Source organism: Hemitrygon akajei, chromosome 4, assembly GCF_048418815.1.
Source record: "Hemitrygon akajei chromosome 4, sHemAka1.3, whole genome shotgun sequence".
NCBI lineage: Eukaryota > Metazoa > Chordata > Chondrichthyes > Myliobatiformes > Dasyatidae > Hemitrygon > Hemitrygon akajei.
In genome coordinates, this window is record NC_133127.1 from 170,935,385 (window position 1) to 170,955,260 (window position 19,876).

General features: G+C 42.7%; 1 protein-coding gene across 2 annotated transcripts in view; it reads right to left on the reverse strand.

The window, feature by feature from the left end:
* vps36 (vacuolar protein sorting 36 homolog) overlaps positions 1-19,876 on the reverse strand; it is a 61,770-nt gene that overhangs the window by 40,537 nt on the left and 1,357 nt on the right. For both annotated transcript variants that reach the window (XR_012098764.1, XM_073043974.1), the window contains exons 2-3: positions 11,549-11,617; positions 5,525-5,595 (exon numbers count right to left, since the gene is read on the reverse strand). Coding sequence is in view for 1 of the 2 variants with exons in the window: in XM_073043974.1 (XP_072900075.1) it covers positions 5,525-5,595; positions 11,549-11,617 (140 nt within the window). In the remaining variant the exon portion in view is untranslated. The remainder of the gene's footprint in view (positions 1-5,524; positions 5,596-11,548; positions 11,618-19,876) is intronic.

Genomic DNA, 19,876 nt, shown 5'->3' on the forward strand with positions numbered 1-19,876 from the left:
CGGGCCGAGACCCTTCGTCAAGACTTCTAATTACATTTGATTTGTACCTTACTAAATTCAACATAAACATTTTACTCACTTGAACTGCAAATAATTACACACTGAGTGCCTAATACTTCAGATTTTAAGCAGATTTATTAACAGCTTTTAAACGGGTTAACCATTTTATTTGTCTTACTTTATTATTTACAAGTAGAGCACAGTAACCGGTCCTTCAGGCCCAGCAAGCCCAATTACACCCATTTGACCAGTTAACCAACAAATCGGTACGTCTTTGGAATGTTGGAGGAAACCAGAGGACCCAGAGGAAGCCCACACGGTCACGGGCAGAACATGAAAACTCCTTACAGACAGCGGTGGGAATTGAACCCAGGCCGCTGGCACTGTATGCTACCATGCCACGTCAACCATTGATGCAATGATGACTCTGATTAGCAGGTTCAGTGTGGAACCTGTGAAATAATGTCACACCATTTTCTTCCCTCTCGCTCCCGATTCCAAGAACCTCCTAACCACACATTTTACCCATCTGGCTCCATTTGCCCTTTATCTCTCCTTGAATGGTTCCTATTATCCCCTTCATTACTTACAGTGCCTTGACAAAGTATTCAGCCCCCACTACTACTTTCACATTTTGCTGCCTCATTTTCTAAATTTAAATTATACTGAAGTAGAATTTGTTTGAGCTAATCTACAAAACATTGTGCATCATGTCAAATCAAAAGCAAAGTTCCAAAACCTCTCAACAATTTACAAGAATTAAAAAAAAAACAATTTTGTGAGGCTGACGAAGTATTCATCCCCTTTGTAATTACTATGCCTACATTCCTCAGATGCAATATACTGTATATTACCTAACCAACTCATTCAATTTGTTGAAGTAGAAAATTGGGGATCACCTGCTTTTAGTAAATTCATAAGAATAAATACCCCCTCTCTCTGTAAGGCCCAACAGAATAGTAGATTTTGAACAGAGCAATCCAAACCACTTGTTCAAGACAAGTCAGGGAAATGATAATAGAGAAGCATAAATCTGGGGAAGGGTACAAGCCCATCTCAAAAGCACTGAACATACTCAGAGCTCAGTTTAGTCCATTGTGAAAAAGTGGAAATATATGAAATTGTAGCCACACCACCTAGATCAGGCTGCCCCTCTAAACTTCTCACCGGAGAAGAATGGCTCTTATATGAGAGGCTACTGTGACACCAACGGTCTCTCGGAATGAGCAGCAGAAACCAGAGGCTGCAACTGGAGATGAAGTTCATGGATCCTCAATCTCTAAGACCTTGCACAAAAAGGGTATTTATGGAAGAGTGGCAAGGAAGAAACCCTGGCTTTAAAAAAACATACCCTTGGCCATAGAGACTTTGCAAAGCATCACTTAGAAGATACAGTAAAGATGTGGAAAAAGGTCTTGCGGACGGATGAGACTAAAGTGGAACTTATTGGTCCTGACAGTAAGCTGTCAGTGTGGTGTAAATCTAATACTGTGGATCAGAAAGGCAACACGATCCCTACAGTAAACTATAGAGGAGGTAGCATCATGCTGTTGGGGAAGCTTTTCAGCAACAGGGACTGGAAATCAGGTCAAGATTGATGGGAAGATGAATGTTGCTAAATACAGAGATCCTGGATAAAAACCCACTAGCCCTTCCAGAAAACTTTAACTGAGGAGAAAGTTTGTCTTCCAGCAGTACAACTCAAAGCATACTGCCAGAACAACCATGGAGTTGCTTCAGATTAAGAAAATTGATGCCCTTGAGTGACCCAGTCAGATTCCTGACCTTAACCCGATCAAACTTCTCTACCAAGACCTCAAGTTTGCTGTCCACCATCGCTCCCCAACTAACCTGGCACAGCTTGAGCAATTTTGCAAGGAGGAATGGTCAAATATTGCTCCATCATGTTGAGACAAGCTAATAGAGACTCATCTGAAGACTACTGCTGTATTAGCTGCGAGAGGTGGTTCAATACTGACATTTCAGTATTCAAGTACTGAGCAAAAGGGAATGAATACTGTTCAATACTGACATTTCAGATTTTGAAATTTTAGTTTTTCATGCTCTCATTTTTCTCCTTTTGAGAAAAGGAGCATGGATTCACAAATAAAAATTCATAGTTAAATTCATCAAAATCCATGGTTGTAATCCTCATTTCTGTGAACAAAGGGTTACGGCTGAATACTTTTACAGGGCACTGTATCAGATTGCAGTACTTGTAGCCTGTATGTCTGGTTTATAATCTCCAAATCCACTCTCTCTCTCGCCGCACTTCACCCACTTGTCGCCACCTGCCTCTTTTTTTTATTTCTTGTCTGCTTCCAGCAATATTCCCTCTAATTTGTAATGGCCAGTGTGCGCAAAAATCTTGTGTTGTGCAATTTTTTGCCCAGTGACAACAACATGTGCACATTGAATGTTTAAGTGGAAGTAAACCTGAAGCTATTCCAAGGATAATAAGCCATTCTGCTTTAAATTAACCAGCAATTCTCTTGCACTTCATACCCTTTGCTTCTTTGGAATTCGACATAGTGGATCAATCATTTCTTCAATAAAAAGTAATTATAAGCTGGTTCTAAAATCTGCAGACGAATCATTGCAAACTCCATGCTGTCAACAGCGTTCACCTCAGAAAGCGGAAAAGGAAATGTGATTGCGTACGTTCATGAAATATACTTATACACCAACGAGGTAGAGGGTGACAACCTTTTATGTGGAGTTTATATACCTTCGTGCGTTAGAAGCAAAAGATGTGTGCGCGCATACCCTAGAGGAGGCATTGGCTTTCACCAATCACCCACCTGCCTCTGCCTCCCAACTCCAGCTCTCTTCTGCCCCCACCTCGCTGCTCCTGCTCATCTTTTACCCCTTCTCTGTATTCCTATCACCCACCAGCTTCTGTCTCCCCTCCCTTCCCTCATTATACTATCTTCCCTCTCCACACTCAGTCCTGACGCAGGCTCACGACCCATAATGTTGACAATTCCTATTCCCCACTCCCCCTCAGCTGCTCAACACACAGAGCTCCTCCAGCAGTCGGTTGTTTTTTTCTGGCTATGAATTACAAACCCCATTTCCAGAAAAGTTGGGATATTTTCCAAAATGCAATAAAAACATAAATCTGTGATATGTTAATTCATGTGAACCTTTATTTAACTGACAAAAGTACAAAGAAAAGATTTTCAATAGTTTTACTGACTAACTTAATTGTATTTTGTAAATATACACAAATTTAGAATTTGATGGCTGCAACACACTCAATAAAAGTTGGGACAGAGGCATGTTTACCATTGTGTTACATCACCTTTCCTTTTAATAGCACTTTTTAATTGTTTTGGAACTGAGGATACTAATTGTAGTAGATTTGCAATTGGAAATTTTGTCCATTCTTGCTTGATATAAGACTTCAGCTGCTCAAAAGTCCGTGGTCTCCATTGTCTGATTCTCCTCTTCATGATGCGCCATACATTTTCAATAGGAGATAGATCTGGACTGGCAGCAGGCCAGTCAAACCCATGTATTGTGTCTACAAAGCCACGCTGTTGTAGCCCGTGCAGAATGTGGTCTGTTGAAATAAGCATGGACATCCCGGGAAGAGACGTTGCCTTGATGGCAACATATGTCTCTCTAAAATGCTAATATATGCCTCAGAGTCAATGGTACCTTCACATACATGCAACTCACCCATGCCGTGGGCACTGATGCACCCCCATACCATCACAGATGCTGGCATTTGCACCTTTCGCTGATAACAATCAGGATGGTCGTTTTCATTTTTGGCACGGAGAACTCGACGCCTGTTTTTTCCGAAAACTAGCTGAAATGTGGACTCATCTGACCACAGCGCACGGTTCCACAGTCTTTTGGTCCATCTGAGATGAGCTCGGGCCCAGAGAACTCGCCGGCGTTTCTGCATAGAGTTGATGTATGGCTTCCTCCTTGCGTAATACAGTTTCAAGTTGCATTTCTGGATGCAGTGACAGTGTTAAGTGCAGTGTTAAGTGACAATGGTTTTCCGACGTACTCCCGGGCCCAGGTGGCTATAATTGTCACAGTAGCATGACGGTTTCTTAGGCAGTGCCGCCTGAGGGCTCGAAGATCACGCGCATTCAACAGTGGTTTCCCACCTTGCCCTTTACGCACTGAGATATCTCTGAATTCTCTGAATCTTTTCAAAATATTATGTACTGTAGATGTTGAAAGACCTAAATTCTCTGCAATCTTGCATTGAGAAATGTTTCTTTTAAACTGACTAACAATTCTCTCATGAATTTTGGCACAAAGGGGTGAGCCACGACCCATCCTTGCTTGCAACGACTGAGCCTTTGATGGACGCTACTTTTATACCCAGTCATGATACCTCACCTGCTACCAATTAGCCTGCTTAATGTGGAGTCTTCCAAACCGGTGTTACTTGAATATTCTGTGCACTTTTCAATCTTATTTTAACTCTGTCCCAACTTTTGTTGAGTGTGTTGCAGCCATCAAATTCTAAATTTGTGTATATTTACAAAATACAATTAAGTTGGTCAGTAAAACTATTGAAAATCTTTTCTTTGTACTTTTGTCAGTTAAATAAAGGTTCACGTGAATTAACATATCACAGATTTTTGTTTTTATTGCATTTTGGAAAATATCCCAACTTTTCTGGAAATGGGGTTTGTATTTGGCCAAAATGCTGCAGATGCTGGAACTCTGAAGTAAAAACAGAAAATGCTGAAAATGTTCAGCAGACGTAGGCAGCCCTGCATACTGTTTTACAGCCTCAGTGATGGGAAGATCGGGGTTCAACTCCCATCACTGGCTGTAATGAGCTTATACATTCTCCCCATGACTGTGTGGGTCTCCTCCAGGTGCTCCAGTTTCCCTACCCGCAGTAACCAAAAGACATACTGATTGGTTAGTAAAATGTGGGCACGCTAAATTGGTGCCAGAAACATGGCGACACTTGCAGACTACCCCCAGCACATCCCCTTAAATTATGTGGTTGTTGACACAAAATGACACTATGTTTCGATGTACATGTGACGAATAAAGCTAATCGTTAAAATCTCTTGGAAAGTAGATTGACGAAGGGTCTCTGCCCCAATGTCGAACTTTTATTTCCCTGCATAGAGGCTGCCTGACCTGCTGAGCTCCTCCAGCATTTTATGTGTGTTGACAGAATTTCTAGCATCTGCAGAATCTCTTGTGTCTATATATTTTCAGTTGATAATTTTTTATTACCATTAGAAAATTTTGGAAATAAAGTTATATTTTAAGGAAAGGAAATCAAGCCAAGTGGTGCAGAACAGCAGCCAGGAAGTTCAGAACTTGTTCTGGCATGCACAGGAATCCCCAACTTGTTCACAACTCTGTAGGAAATGTTGTCCACACAGCACTGGAGGCATTTTCCTATTAACAATTCAAGCCAATATCTCATAAAAATGCTTCCATTGAAACCCCTGGTTCTTTGGATTGGATCCAGTGATTTACAGGATAAGGGATGGAGAAGATAAGTTTATTGACATGTTCAATATCTGACCTTTTTCCTATTCCAGCGGCTTGTTCTTCAAAGAAAACAATCTGTGACAGGGGCAACGTGATGCAACAATCCTGCATTTAAAGAAAAAGAAGAAATAATTTAGTACCTAAACTTCAACAATTCTTCAATTTGGTTTAACAATATGCAGAGATCTACTTCCCTTCAGCAAAAAAAGCTGCAAGATTCTGGAAATACTCAAATAAAAAATAAAATCAGGAAGCTGATCTTCCCACATTTTTGAAAGTATTATCTACCTCTCTCTACCTGTCAACATGCACTCTAGCATTTCCTGTTTTTATTTCATTTTCCAGCATTTTGAACTTGACTTCTCAGCAACATTTTGATTTTTATAAATGTAAAACTGAAAATAATACATTGTGACTAATAAATAAATTGATGCAAAAGTACTATCTCAATGTTGTAATTTTATTATTTGCATAAGACAATGTGTTGTGATTGTCTGAGTGAAGTGAGCAACTTGCCTCCAGGCAAAAAGAGGGTAAACAATGAATCTACAAGTATATCAGCTGAGGATGATGTCCTCCAATACGCAGTATCTGATTACCTTAGCCTATAAAAACTGCATTCAGTAAAATGATCATTTTCTATACTACACAAATATAAATATGAATAAAAACTTACCATGGTAATTAAATTTTAGACATTTTCATGAGACCACAGAAGTAAACCCAAGTAATGACACTGAGCTGACTTTTGATGTCTTTGTCAATGGGAGCACAATCCTTGGGTTGTACAAGTGTTATAAATCTTACAGTTTATTGTATGTATATTACAAAGACATGTCACCCTCCTCCCTTCAGCTCAAGAGGACAGACCATCCAACTTCTAGCATTCCAAACTGGTTCTCTATCAACTAACTGGATGATACTGCCCTCACCTGTATATGAATACTGAAACAACTGTAATATCCTCTCTTCCCAGATCTTGTTAAAGATCCATACTTGGTCTCCTCACCTACCAGCTACCCCTTCATGACCATAAGATTTGACAGTAAGACCATAAGATTCTGGAGCAGAATTGGGTCAGTTGGCCCACTGAGTCTGCTCTGCCATTTTACCACAGCTGATCTATTTTTCCTCTCAGCCCCAATCTCCTGCTTTCTCCCTGTATCCCTTCATGCCCTGACCAATCAAGCATCTGTCAATTTCTGCCTTAAATATAAATAGAGACTTGACCTCCACAGCTGCCTGTGGCAACAAATTCCACAGATTCACCACTCTCTGGCTGAAGAAATTCCCCCTCATGTCCGACTTAAATGCCTCTATTCTGAGGTGATATCCTCTGGTTTTAGATATTCCCACCATAGGAAACATCCTCTCCACATCCACTCTATCAAGGCCTTTCACTATTCAATAGGTTTCAATGAGCTCACACCTCATTCTTCCGAATTCTAGCGAATACAAGTCCAAAGCCAATAAACACTCTTCTTATGACAGACCGTTCAATCTTGGAATCATTTTCGTGAACCTTCTTTGAATCCTCTCCAGTTTCAGCACATCCATTCTGAGATAAGGGGCTCAAAACTGCTCACAATACTCCAAGTGAGGCCTCACCAGGACTTTATAAAGTCTCAACACGACACCCTTGCAGTAGATGTAATGGGCAGAGCTTAGTTATGATGGCGCTAAACGGCGACTCATTTGCTTCCATCTTTGGAAATGGCTCTATTTCCATCTTTGATATCTCTTTATTTCCCTTTCAAGGTTCTTTTGAAGACCCTGACCTGGAGTTACCCTCTGACTTTGGTTCTTTGTGGGAATGAGACACGCTCTCAGGGCCTCACGACCGGCCGCTTTTCGATATCCTGTTTCTTTTGTACAGGTCAGACAGACAGACATACTTTATTGATCCCGAGGGAAATTGGGACATAGTTTGCCCAGAAGAAATCCCAATGATTCATATATCTGAACCCCTGCCCCCTGCATTAGTTCCTTAGCTATGCATTCACCTGCCAAATCATCCTATTCTTACTGTCACTGGTACGTAGCACAGGCAGCAATCCAGAGATTACTACCCTGGAGGTCCAGTTTCTCAGCTTTCTATGTAGCTCCCTAAGATCTCTCTTAAGGACCTCCTCACCTTGTCTACCTATGTCATTGGCGCCAATATGTACCAAGACTTCCAGCTCCTCACCCTTACCCATGAGAGTGCCACGGACGTGATCCGAGACATCCCTGATCCTGGCACCAGGGATGCAACATACCATCCGATTGTCTCTATCGCGCCCACAGAACTAAGGAATCTCCTATCAATGCTGCAGTCCTCTTCTCTCTGCTCTTCTGAGCCACAGCACCAGTCTCAGTGCCAGAGACAAGATCACTATGGCTCCCCATCCATAAGAACGAAGAAGCAGGAACAGAAAATGGCTGTAAAGACCGTCGAGCTGGCTCATTGTTAAGAAGTTCCGGGCTGACTGTACATTAGAAATCCACCTTTCTGCCTTATTCCTATACCCTAGGAATCATTTGGCACTGCAAAATCATGTTTCATGTCTTTAGTGATGATATCTGACCCTTCTTCAGCACTTTTCTTGACTGCTCCTCTCTGATTAATCATTTGGTTTGTCTGACAAGACTGTCCCAGGTAAGCAGAAATTTCCTTCAGTACTGGGAAATGAAGGTGCAATCATTAATCCTCTCTAAAAAAACCAAGAATACGCCTGCATCTCCCTCCACAGTAATGGTGACATGCTGAAGTGGATCACTTGCAAGGCTACCATTTGGTCTGACTCTGTAAAGATTCTAACCACACATCCACTCCATCACTTAAAATCACCTATCGCTGTCCTGGTGCAGTTCATGTGCTACTGAAACCCTGTACTTATCATCTTGAGGTTTGACTTCTCTTGTAGTCTAAAGGGTTGACTTCATCTAAAACTTCGGCATCCGTTTGTGATACACACACACAGTTCTGGTCACTCCTCATGCCCGTGTGGGCTGATCACGTCTGGAATCTACAATTTCTAAATTCACAGATTTTAAGACTGTACATTGAAACATACAGTGAAATGTGATGTCTGCAACAATTCAAATCAGCAAGGATGGGGCTGAGCAGCCCACAAGTGACACCATGCTTCTGATGCGGACACAGCATGCCCTAACTAACCCTAACTCTATTACATCTTCGGAATGGGTGAGGAACAGGAGCACCCAGGGGAAACCCATGTGGTCCTGGGGAGAATGTGCAAACTCCTTACAGACAGAAGTGGGAATCAAAACCCAATTCGTGATCGCTGATGCTGTAATAGCATTATGCTAACCGCTTTGCTACTGCACCACCCTCATCCTACACCTTTCTAAAATTTCTGTAGTCCTTCAATGCTGCCATCGTACATATCAATCGTGCCAGCAGCTGCTTCACTAGTGAACTCCCTTACTGATCCTCTCTTCTCAATTTAAAACCAATCCCCTTGACCAGGATACGGACACTAGTTCCAAAAGCTCCTATTATCGCTGTTTCACATTTCCACAAAGCAACTCAGAACTTCAATTAGCAACTTTTCAGAAAGTAAACATGAACACAAGCGATTCTGTAGATGCTGGAAATCCAGAGAAACACACACAAAATGCTGGAGGAACTCAGCAAGTCAGGCAGCATCAATGGAGGGGAATAAGAACTCAACGTTTCATTGACACAAGAAGTACTGCAGATGCTGGAAATATAAAGCAATACACACAATGTGCTGGAGGAGGTCAGGCAGTAACTATAGATGGGAATAAATGGGCTGAGACCCTTCATGAGGACGGGAAAGGAAGGGGGTAGAAGTCAGAATAAGGTGGGGGAGGGGAGGAAGTAGTACAAGGGGGCAGATAGGTAAGACCAGAAGAGGGGGAGGGGATGAAGCAAAGAGCTGGGATGTAGATTAGCGGAAGAGATAAAGGACTGGAGAAGAGGGTATCTGATAGGAGACAGAAGACCATGAAAGAAAGGGAAGGGGGAGAAACACCAGAGGGAAATGATGGGCAGGTAAGAAGAGGTGTGAGAGAGAATGGGGAACGGTGGGGGGTAAATAGCAGAAGTTTGAGAAATCGATGTTCATGCCATCAGATTGGAGGCTACCAGATTGTATGGGAAGTGAAATTGAAATGGGTGGCCACCAGGAAATCTTACCTTTTGTGGCAGATGGAGCAAAGGTGCTCGACAAAGCGGCCTCCCAATCTACATCAGGTCTCACCGATAAACAGCAGGCCACACCTGGAGCACCTAATACAGTAAATGACTCCAGCAGACTCACCTGCGAAGTGTCACCTCACCTGGAGGGACTGTTTGGGGCACTATGGTAGTCATGGAGGTGTAGGGGCAGGTGTGGCACTTGTCTTGCTTGCAAGGTAAGTGCTGGGAGGGAGATCAGTGGGGACGGACGTGTGGGCAAAGGAGTCATGGAGGGAGTGATCCCTCCAGAAAATAGGGGGTGGGAGGGAAAGGTGTGCTTGGTGGTGGGATCCCATTGGAGGTGGCGGAAATTACAGAGAATTATGTGCTGGATGTGGAGGCTTGTGGGGTGGCAGGTGAGGACAAGAGGAACCCTGGTGTGGTGGCAGGAGGATGGAGTGAGAGCACATTTGTGCAAATGGAAGGGATTCTGGTGAGGGCAGTGTAGATGATGGAGGAAGGGAAGCCCTTTCTTTGAAGGAGGAGGACATTTCCTTCTTTCGGGAATGAAAAGCCAAATCCTGAGAGCAGGTGCAGCCAAGGAGGAGGAAATGAGAAAAGGGAATAGCGTTTTTACAAGTGACAGGGTGGGAAGAGGTATAATCAAGATAGTTGTGAGAGTCAGTGTGTTTATAAAATATGTTAGTAGACTGTCTCCAGAGATGGAGACAGAGAGATTGAGAAAGGGGAGAGAGATGCTAGAAATGGATCAGTAAATTTGAGGGCAGGGTAGAAGTTGGAGGCAAATTTTGTGAAATTGACAAGCACAGCATGGGTGCAGGAAGCAGCTCCAATACAGTCGTCAATGTACCATAAGAAGAGTTAGGGAGCAATGCCAGTGTAGGCTTGGAATATATACTGTTCCACGTAGCCGATAAAAAGGCAGGCATAGTTGGGACCCACCTGACAGCCCATGGCTACACCTTGGATTTGAAGGAAGTGGGAGGAACTGAAGGAGAAATTGTTGAGAGTCAGACGGACGAGAGTGGCGGTGGAGGGGAACTGGTTGGGTCTGCTGTCCAAAAAGAAGCAGAGAGTTTTAAGGCCCTCCTCATTTTTGCATGATATTCAACATTTCAGGCTGAGACACTTCATCAGGATTGCAAAGAAAGGGGCAGAAACCAGAATAAGAAGGTGGGTGGGTTAGAAGTACAAGCTAGCAGGTGATGGGTATGGAAGGGGGGATTAAATCAGAAGTTGAGAGGGATAGATGGAAGAGATAAAGGTCTGAAGAAGATGCAATCTAATAAGAGAGGATAGTGGGCCATGGAAAAAAAAGGAAATGAGGGGTGGAACCAGAGGGAGAAGATGGGCAGGTAAGAAGAAAAGGGGTGAGAGGGAATCCAGAATGCGGAATGGAAAATGAGGGAGGGAGGGAGGGAGGGGGAGAAATTACCAGAAGTTGGAGAAAGTGATGTTTGTGCCATCAGGTTGGAGGTAGTGAGATGGAATATGAGGTGTTGCTCCTCCAACCTCAGGCCATGGACAATCATGTCAGAATGCAAATGGGAAGTCAAATTAAAATGGGTTGCCACCAGGCAATCCTGCCTTTTGAGGAGAATAGAGTGATGATGCTTGACAAAGCAGTCTCCCAACTTGTGTCAGGTCTCATCAATGTAGAGGAGGCCGCAGTGGCTACAACTTGCCAGCTTGTACTCCTTCCCCTCCCCAACCTTCTTAATCTGGCTCTGCCCCCTTCCTTTTCCAGTCCTGATGAAACGTCTCAGCCCAAAATGCCAATTCCACAGATACTGCCTGACGTGCAGAGTTCCACCAGAAAGTAAACATTTTATTTTAAATTAAAAAATTAACCTTGCACATATCAATTAAAATTACATTCAAGAAACTTACAGTTCTTTTGTGGTCTCTCCAAAGTAATCTGTGTGTGCTAAGAAGAAGGGTTCCCAAGTCAAATTGTGTCTGCAATAAAGAAATTACAATTAATTTTTCTATAAAGCTTGGAGCACGGTCAATGAACAACAGAAAACTGTTATGCACTGTGTTACCAGGGACTATGGTAAGACTATTTTGTAGCTGTAATGTGTAATAGATTTAATAGTGTAATTTAAAAAAAAATTAACTTACATAACTTTAGATGAAAATATCATACAAGCAGATAATTAAGTATTCCAGAAGAGATCTTTAACAGCAAAGATATGATTGAAAAGACAATTGACTATTAAATACTAATTCACTGTTAATAATCTCATTTTTTTCCTTTTCAATCTGGAAAACAAAAAACACAAACCTCTCTTACTAATATCTCTCACATGATAACATCTATTCCCGTTCATACAAGTTTGATTTACTTTTGAAGGCTTCATGACAAACACAATTTATCTAATGTAAAAACTGTTTCTTTAAAACTCCTAAGGAGAAAACACAAAGCAGCTTGCAAATCCCCCCAGAGTGTAGGAATATTCCCTTTTATTAGTCAAATGTTGATAATATGTAGATATCCGAATAAAAACTGAATTTATTTGGAAAGCACACATGGTTGTAAGCTCTTCCCTAAGTACTGCAGAATGAAATATCCAGCTGAAAACTAAATTAAACAATACAACTATGATGTTATAAATTAAAGGTAACTGAAATAAGTAATTTCTGTTATTCCAACATAGTGAAATTGCTGATCAAAATATTTGCACAGGTTAGCATCGTTCCATGATGCCACCTGGTGGTCACACACTGATCCAAATAAAAACCCTGCATACCAGTCTGACAGTACTCATCACTGAGCAAACAACAGAATACAGATTCTTACATACGCGGCTTCTGCAGCACTCTCAAAGAACAAGAAGCAGGCTACCTTTCACAACTTTTAAAATAGAAACTAATACCTAGTAATGAATCAGAATCAAGATCAGGTTTAATAACACTGGCATTTGGCATGAAACTTGTTGCAAAAATAATACATTGCAATACATAATTAAAACTATAAATTATTCTATATATATATTATTAAATTAAATAATTAGTGTAAAAAGAGAAAAAATAAATAAATAAAAAAGCGAGGATTCATTGTCCATTCAGAAATCTTATGGTGGATGGGAAGAAGCTGTTCCTGAAATGTTGAGTGTGTGTCTTCAGGCTCCTGTAGCTCCTCCTTGATGGTAACAGTGTGAAGAGGGCATGCCCTGCGTGATGGAGGCCTCTTTTTTGAGGCATCGCCTTTTGAAGGTGTCCTTGATGCTGGGGAGGATCGTGCCCATGAGGGAGCTGGCAGAGTTTACAACTTCCTGCAACTTTTTCCGATCCTATGCAGTGGCTCCTCCATATCAGACAGCGATGCAACTAGCTAGACTGCTCTCCACAGTACATCTGTAGATAAGTGTAAGAGTCTTTGGTGACATAAAGAGTTCCCTCAAAATCCTAATAAAATATAGCTGCTGTCATATCTTCTTTGTAATTGTATCAATATGTTGGGTCCAGGACAGATTTGCAGAAATGCTGACACCCAGGAACTTGAAACTGCTCACACTTTCGACTGCTGATCCCTTGATCGGGACCTCAACCTCCCCTTCCTAAAGCCCACAGTCAATTCCTTGGTCCTACCAATGTTGAGTGCAAGGTTGCTGTTGCAACACTACTCAATCAGCTGATCGTTCTCGCTCCCATACGCCTCCTCGTCACCACCTGAAATTCTGCCAACAGTAGTTGTGTCGTCGGCAAATTTCTGATGACATTTGAGCTGTGCCTAGCCACACAGTCGTAGTGTAGAGCAGTGGGCTAAGCATGCATCCTTGTTGATCGTCAGCAAGGAGATGCTATTTCCAATCCGCACTGACTGTGATCTCCCGATGAGGGAGACAAGGATCCAGTTGCAGAGGGAGATAGAGGCCCAGGTTTTGAAGACCACTATCATGCTGGTGCCAAAGAAAAATAAGGAAAAGCGCCTTAATGACTACATCCCGGTGGCTCTGACATCATCATCATGAGGTACTTCAAAACAGCATGCATCAACTCAGCCTCCCAGATTACTTCAACTAAATGCAATTCAACCACCACCTTAACAGGTGCATAACAGGCACGGTTTCCTTAATACTACAGCCATCTGTGGAGTGTCTGCATAACAAAGGCACTTGTGTCACAATCCAAGTTACTGACTATACCTCCTGTAACATTATAATTCCAAACAAACCTGTTTTCAGACTCCTGAACCAAGGACTCTGCACTCCCCTCTGCAAACGGTTCCTTGACGTCCTGACCTACAGGCCACAATCAGTAAGGATAAGCAACAACACCTCTTCCACAATCACCAATCCTCATCACCAGTGCCCCACAAGGCTGTGTCTTCAGCCACCTACTTCACTCCCCACATCCCCATGAATGAGTGGCCAGGTTCTGCTCGAAATCCATCTGTAAGTTTGCAGATGACACCATTGTAAAGGGTCAGATCTCAAACAACGATGAGATGGAGAACAGGAAGGAGATATAGAGCCTAGTGGCATGGTGTCATGACAACACCTTTGCCCTCAATATCAGTAAGATGAAGGAGTTGGTTATTAACATTTTATTTAGAGATGCGGCATGGACTAGAATCTTCCGACACAACAAGCCACACCACCCAGCAACCTACCTATTTAATACCAGAACACATAGGAGCAGAATTAGGCCATTCAGCCCATCAAGTCTGCTGCACCATTCCATCATGGCTGATCCTAGATCCCACTCAACCCCATACACTTGCCTTCTCACCATATCCTTTGACCGATCAGGAAACGATTACCTTCCACTTCAGATAAACGCACAGACTTGGCCTCCACCATTGTCAGTGGCAGAGCATTCCTCAGATTTACTACTCTCCGGCTAAAAAATTCTTCCTTACCTTTGTTCGAAAAGGCCGCCCCTCAATTTTGAGACTGTGTCCTCTAGTTCTAGATACCACCACCAGAGGAAACATCCTTTTCACATCCACCTTATCTAGTCCTTTCAACATTCGGTAGGTTTCAATGAGATCCCTCTGCATTCTTCTAAATTCTAGTGAGTACAGGCCCAAAGCTGCCAAACACTCCTCATCTGTTAACCCCTTCATTCTTGGAATCATCTTTGTGAACCTCCTCTGGACTCTCTCCAATGACAATACATCCTTTCTGAGATATGGGGCCCAGAACTGTTGGTAATACTCCAAGTGCAGCCTGACTAGTGTCATATAAAGGCTCAGCATTATCTCCTTGCTTTTATGTTCTATTCCCCTTGAATAGATGTCAACATTGCATTTGCCCTCTTTACTACAGACTCAACCTGTAAATTAACCTTCTGGGAGTTCTGCACAAGGACGCCCAAGTCCCTCTGCACCTCTGATGCTTGAACCTTCTCCCCAAAACATTGACAAGCAATGTGAAAAGTAGTGGTCACAATACTGACTCTCGAGGAACACCACCAGTCACTGGTGGAAAACAAGAAAAGGCCCCTTTTATTCCCACTCGCTGCCTCCTGCCTGTCAGTCATTCCTCTATCCATGCCAATATCTTTCCAGTAATGCCATAAAATTTATCTTGTTAAGCATCTCATGTGTGGCACCTTATCAAATGCCTTCTGGAAATCCAAATAAATGACACCCACTACCTCTCCTTTGTCCACCCGGCTTGTTGCTTCCTTGAAGAACTCTTAGCAGATTTGTCAAGCAAGATTTTGCTTTACAGAAATCATGCTGACTTTGACTTATTTTATCATTAGTCTCCAAGTACCTCAAAACCTCAGCCTTAATAATAAACTCCAACACTTTCCAAACCACTGAGATTATGCCAACTGGCCTATAATTTCCTTACTTCTGCCTTCCTCCCTTCTTAAAGAGTGGAGTGACATTTGCAATGTTCTAGTCCTCCGGAACCATGCCAGAATCAAGTGATTCTTGAAAGATCATGACCAATGCACTTGTTTCAGTTTGCCTAGCACTTTACCCTTTGTAATAGCAATGACACTCACTCCTGCTCCGACACTCATGGACCTCTGGCACACTGCTCATGTCTTCCACAGTGAAGACAGATGCAAAGTACCCATTAAGTTCATCTGCCATTTTTCTTTGTTTCTCCCATTACTACCTCACCAGCATCATTTTCCAATGGTCCAACTCTCACCTCCCTTTTACTCTTTATATAGCTGAAAAAACTTTTGGTATCCTGCTTTATATTATTGGCTAGTTTCTTTTCTGCTTCTTAAAGCTTTGTTAGTTGCCTTTTGTTGGATTTTAAAAGCTTCTCAATCATCCAACTTCCCACTCACTTTTGCTACCTCGTGCCCTTTCCTTGGCATAAGCTGACCCTTTGTCACCTCTTTCTAAAGATGTAATTCCTTCTCGTACCAACTGACCCACACCAACACCTATGCCTTCCTGCCCGTCCTTTCAAAACAAATGTTAAGCCCTTTGATGTTAAGCTCTCAACTATGGTCTTCTTTCAGCCTCAACTCGGTGATTCCCACAATGTCATACCAACCAACCTCTAATTGCGCCACAAGGTTCGTCTACCTTATTCTGAATGCTACACGCATTTAAATACAGCACCTTCAGTCCTGCATTCTTCACCCTTTTGAATTTTGCCTCTGTGGTACAATTTATCTCTTTGCTCTGTCTGCATTTGTACCCAATCATTGGCTTGTCCTTCCTTACATTCATGTTGCATCCATCATCTACTTGTAAACCTGTTGGCTCATCCTCTGCTCTATCATACTGTTTCCCATTTCCCTGCCGCATTAGTTCAAACACTAGCCTAATCACAGGACAATTTACCATGACCAATTAACCTACTAACCATTATGTCTTTGAACTGTGGAAGGGAACCAGAGCACCTGGAGGAAACACACGTGGCCACAGGAAAGAACATACAAAGTTTCTTACAGAAGACACCAGAATTAAACTCCCAACAGAGATGTCCCAAGCTGTAATAGCGTCATGCTACCATGGCACAATCAGTAAGGATAAGCAACAGCATCTCCTCCACAATTATCCTCATCACCAGTGCCTCACAAGGCTGCAGCTTCAGACCACTACTTTACTCCCCATACCTCCATGACTGCGTGGCCAGATTCTGCTTGAACTCCATCTATAAGTTTGCAGATGACACCACCATAAAGAGCCAGATCTCAAACAATGATGAGATGGAAAACAGGAAAGAGATACTAAGCCTAGTGGCAAGGTGTCAAGACAATATCAATGTCAGGAAAATGAAGGAAATAGTTATTAACATTTTTGGAGTATAAGCCTATCTGTATTGATGGTGCTGAGGTGGAAATGGCTGTGAGCTCCTAAGTATAAATTTCACCCAAAATTTGTCCTGGGCCAGCAACATAGACGCTACAACCAAGAAACTTCACCAATACAACTTTAACTATATTCTGTATTCTGCTTTTCTCTTTACTACCTCAATGTATTTATATATGGCATGATCTGTCTGGATGGCATGAAAAACTTTTTTCACTCCGATTCGGTACTTGTAACAATAACAAACTTAACACCAAGGCAGAAGGACTATTAACTGAGGTGTCCATGGACCCCAGATTGGGAACCCCTAGCCTTCAGGAAGACTGATAAAGAGTTTTTAAAAGATTAGTTTTATTTGTCACATGTACATTGAAACATCAAAACACATGGTTCAAGGATCATGCTGAGAGCCGTGCTTCTGGTGCCAACACAGCATGCCCACAACTCACTAACCCAAACTGGAATGTGGAAGGAACTCCACACAGTCGTGGGGACAACATATGAGCTTTTTACGGACTGGGGTGTGAATCTGACCCCTACTGTGATTGGTGGCGCTGTAAAGCAATTGCGCTGACCATTATCAAAGATCAAATGTAATCTGCCAGGTTTTCTCCTCAGCCTGCGCGCTGCAGAAGGCAGTTCCATCAGTTTGCAATATACTGTGCCGCTGTTAAAACTAATTTTCAATTTATACCCTGTGTACGCAGGCCCACGATAAAAGGGACAAAATATTGTAATTATTGCCTTTGAAAGCCAGAGGTCAAAAGTGGGCCAATGCACATCTAGTTTGAAGACAACAGCTACTAACAATTAAAAAAATTACAGATGCTGGAAATCTGAAACAATAGAAAATACTGGAAACACTCAGCAGGCTGGGCAACATCTGAGAAGGGGAATTAAAAAGAAACTGCTGGAGGAGTTAAGCAGGTCAAGCAGCATCTGTGAAGGCAAAAACCTTATAGTCCCTGTCTCAACCTACCTTCTCATCTCATTATACTGTCTGACTTCCCTCTGCACTTTCAGTCCTGTGCATGATCAACGCTTTGGTTTGAGATCCTGCATCAGGACTGAGAGTGCAGAGGGAAGGCAGCTGGTACAATTGATGAGAGGCAGGGATGAGTCACGGACTGGTAGGTGATAGGAGGGATCAGGTGAGACTGAGGAACGAAGGGTGTACTGGCCCTAGGGGTTCATAAGAATGATGCCAAGAGTGAAAGTGTTCATATATGAGGAGTGTCTGATGTCCCTGGGCTAATGGAGTATAGAGGATGAGAAGCCTACTGAAAAGCCTGGGAGAGAATGGACATGGAGACTCCATGATCCAAGAGCATGGCCTCTGAATAAATTAGTGTCCTTTTAAAATGAGATGAGGAGGAATTTCTTCAGTCAGAGGGGTGGTGAATCTGTGGAATTCATTGCCATAGAAGACAATGCAAGCCAGATCATTACATTTATTAAAGAAGTGATTGATAGGTTGTTGATCCGTAAAAGGTTAAGGAAGAAGGAAGGAGAATGGGGTTGAAAAACTCAGTCATGAATGAATGGTATTGAAGACTTGATGGGCCAATTGGCCTAATTCTATTCTTATATCTTATGATGGGCAGATGGAGCCAGGTGAGGGAGGGGGAGGAGAGGTGGACCTGGAAGGTGATGTGTAACCAGGTAAGAAAGAGAAGATAAGCAGATGGAACTGGGTGGGAGAAGAAAGAGGAAGGGTAGGCCAAAGAAGAAACCCAGGCAGATAGGTGTGTGGATGAGGGGCAAGTAGAACCAGATAGGGGAGGACAATGGATTGAGGTATTGAGGAGAATGAAAAAGGTGAAAAAGGGGAAAGAAAACAAGGGTGGACTGGTTGGGGTGAAAAAGGAACACAGGGGGTGCGAGTTACCTGAAACTAGTCCCATTTGCAGACCATCCCTCCCTAATCTGGCTCTACTTATCACCTTTCAGCTTGTCACATTTCCCACCCCAATAAGGCTCCACCTGCTTAACCCCCTTTCTTCCCCAAATCTGATTTCACTTGTCACTACCAGCTTCCGTCTTTACCCCCTCTGCGCACCCTGGCACCATTTGCCCATCATTCCCTCTCTCATCTCATCTCTGGTGCAGGGTCTTGACCTAAAACATCAGCCATCCATTTGTCTCCACAGAAACTGCTCGACCTGCTGCGTTCTTCCAGCAATTCTTTTTTTTTGCTGCATATTGCAGCATCTGTAGTCCCATGTGTCTCTTGAAAAAAGGGAGTTAATGTTTAGTGTTAAAACAGGAAAAGAGAGAAAGCTTTAGGTCACCTTAACCAGTTTGCTATCGTAAACTCACCTGTCCAAACTTGCTCTCACAGTATCATAGATCAGAATCAAGCCCAGGTCACACATATGATAGCAGCTCTGTAACAGCGCCACAGTTATGTGTTGGTATATGTATGCTTCTGATATGTAAGCCCCTAATGTTTCTTATGAAAAGACTGAAAATCTGGCTGAGTGGTGTCATAACAACAACCTCTCAATGTCACCAAGATTGTAGACTTCAGGAGAGGCAAACCAAAGTCCTGATCGGAGGATCAGAGGTAGAGAACATCAGTGACTTTAAATTCCTGTGAGTCAATATCTCAGAGGACCTGCTCAGGACCCATCATATAAATGTAACTACAAATAAAGCACAACAGCACCTCTACTTCCTTTGGAGTCTGCGGAGATTCCGCATGTCATCAAATTCTTGACTGATTTCTATAAATGGGCAGTGGAAAGTGTGCTGACTGGATGTGTTACCGCCTGGTATGGGAACACCAATGCCTTTGAGCTGAAAATACTACTAAAGGTAGAGGATTCATCCCAGTACGTCACAGGTAAAACCCTCCCAACCATTGAGCACATCTACATGAAACATTGTTGCAAGAAAGCAGCATCCATCATCAAAGATCCTCACCACCCAGGCTGTGCTCTCTTCTCGCTGCTGCCATCAGGACTAACACCACCAGG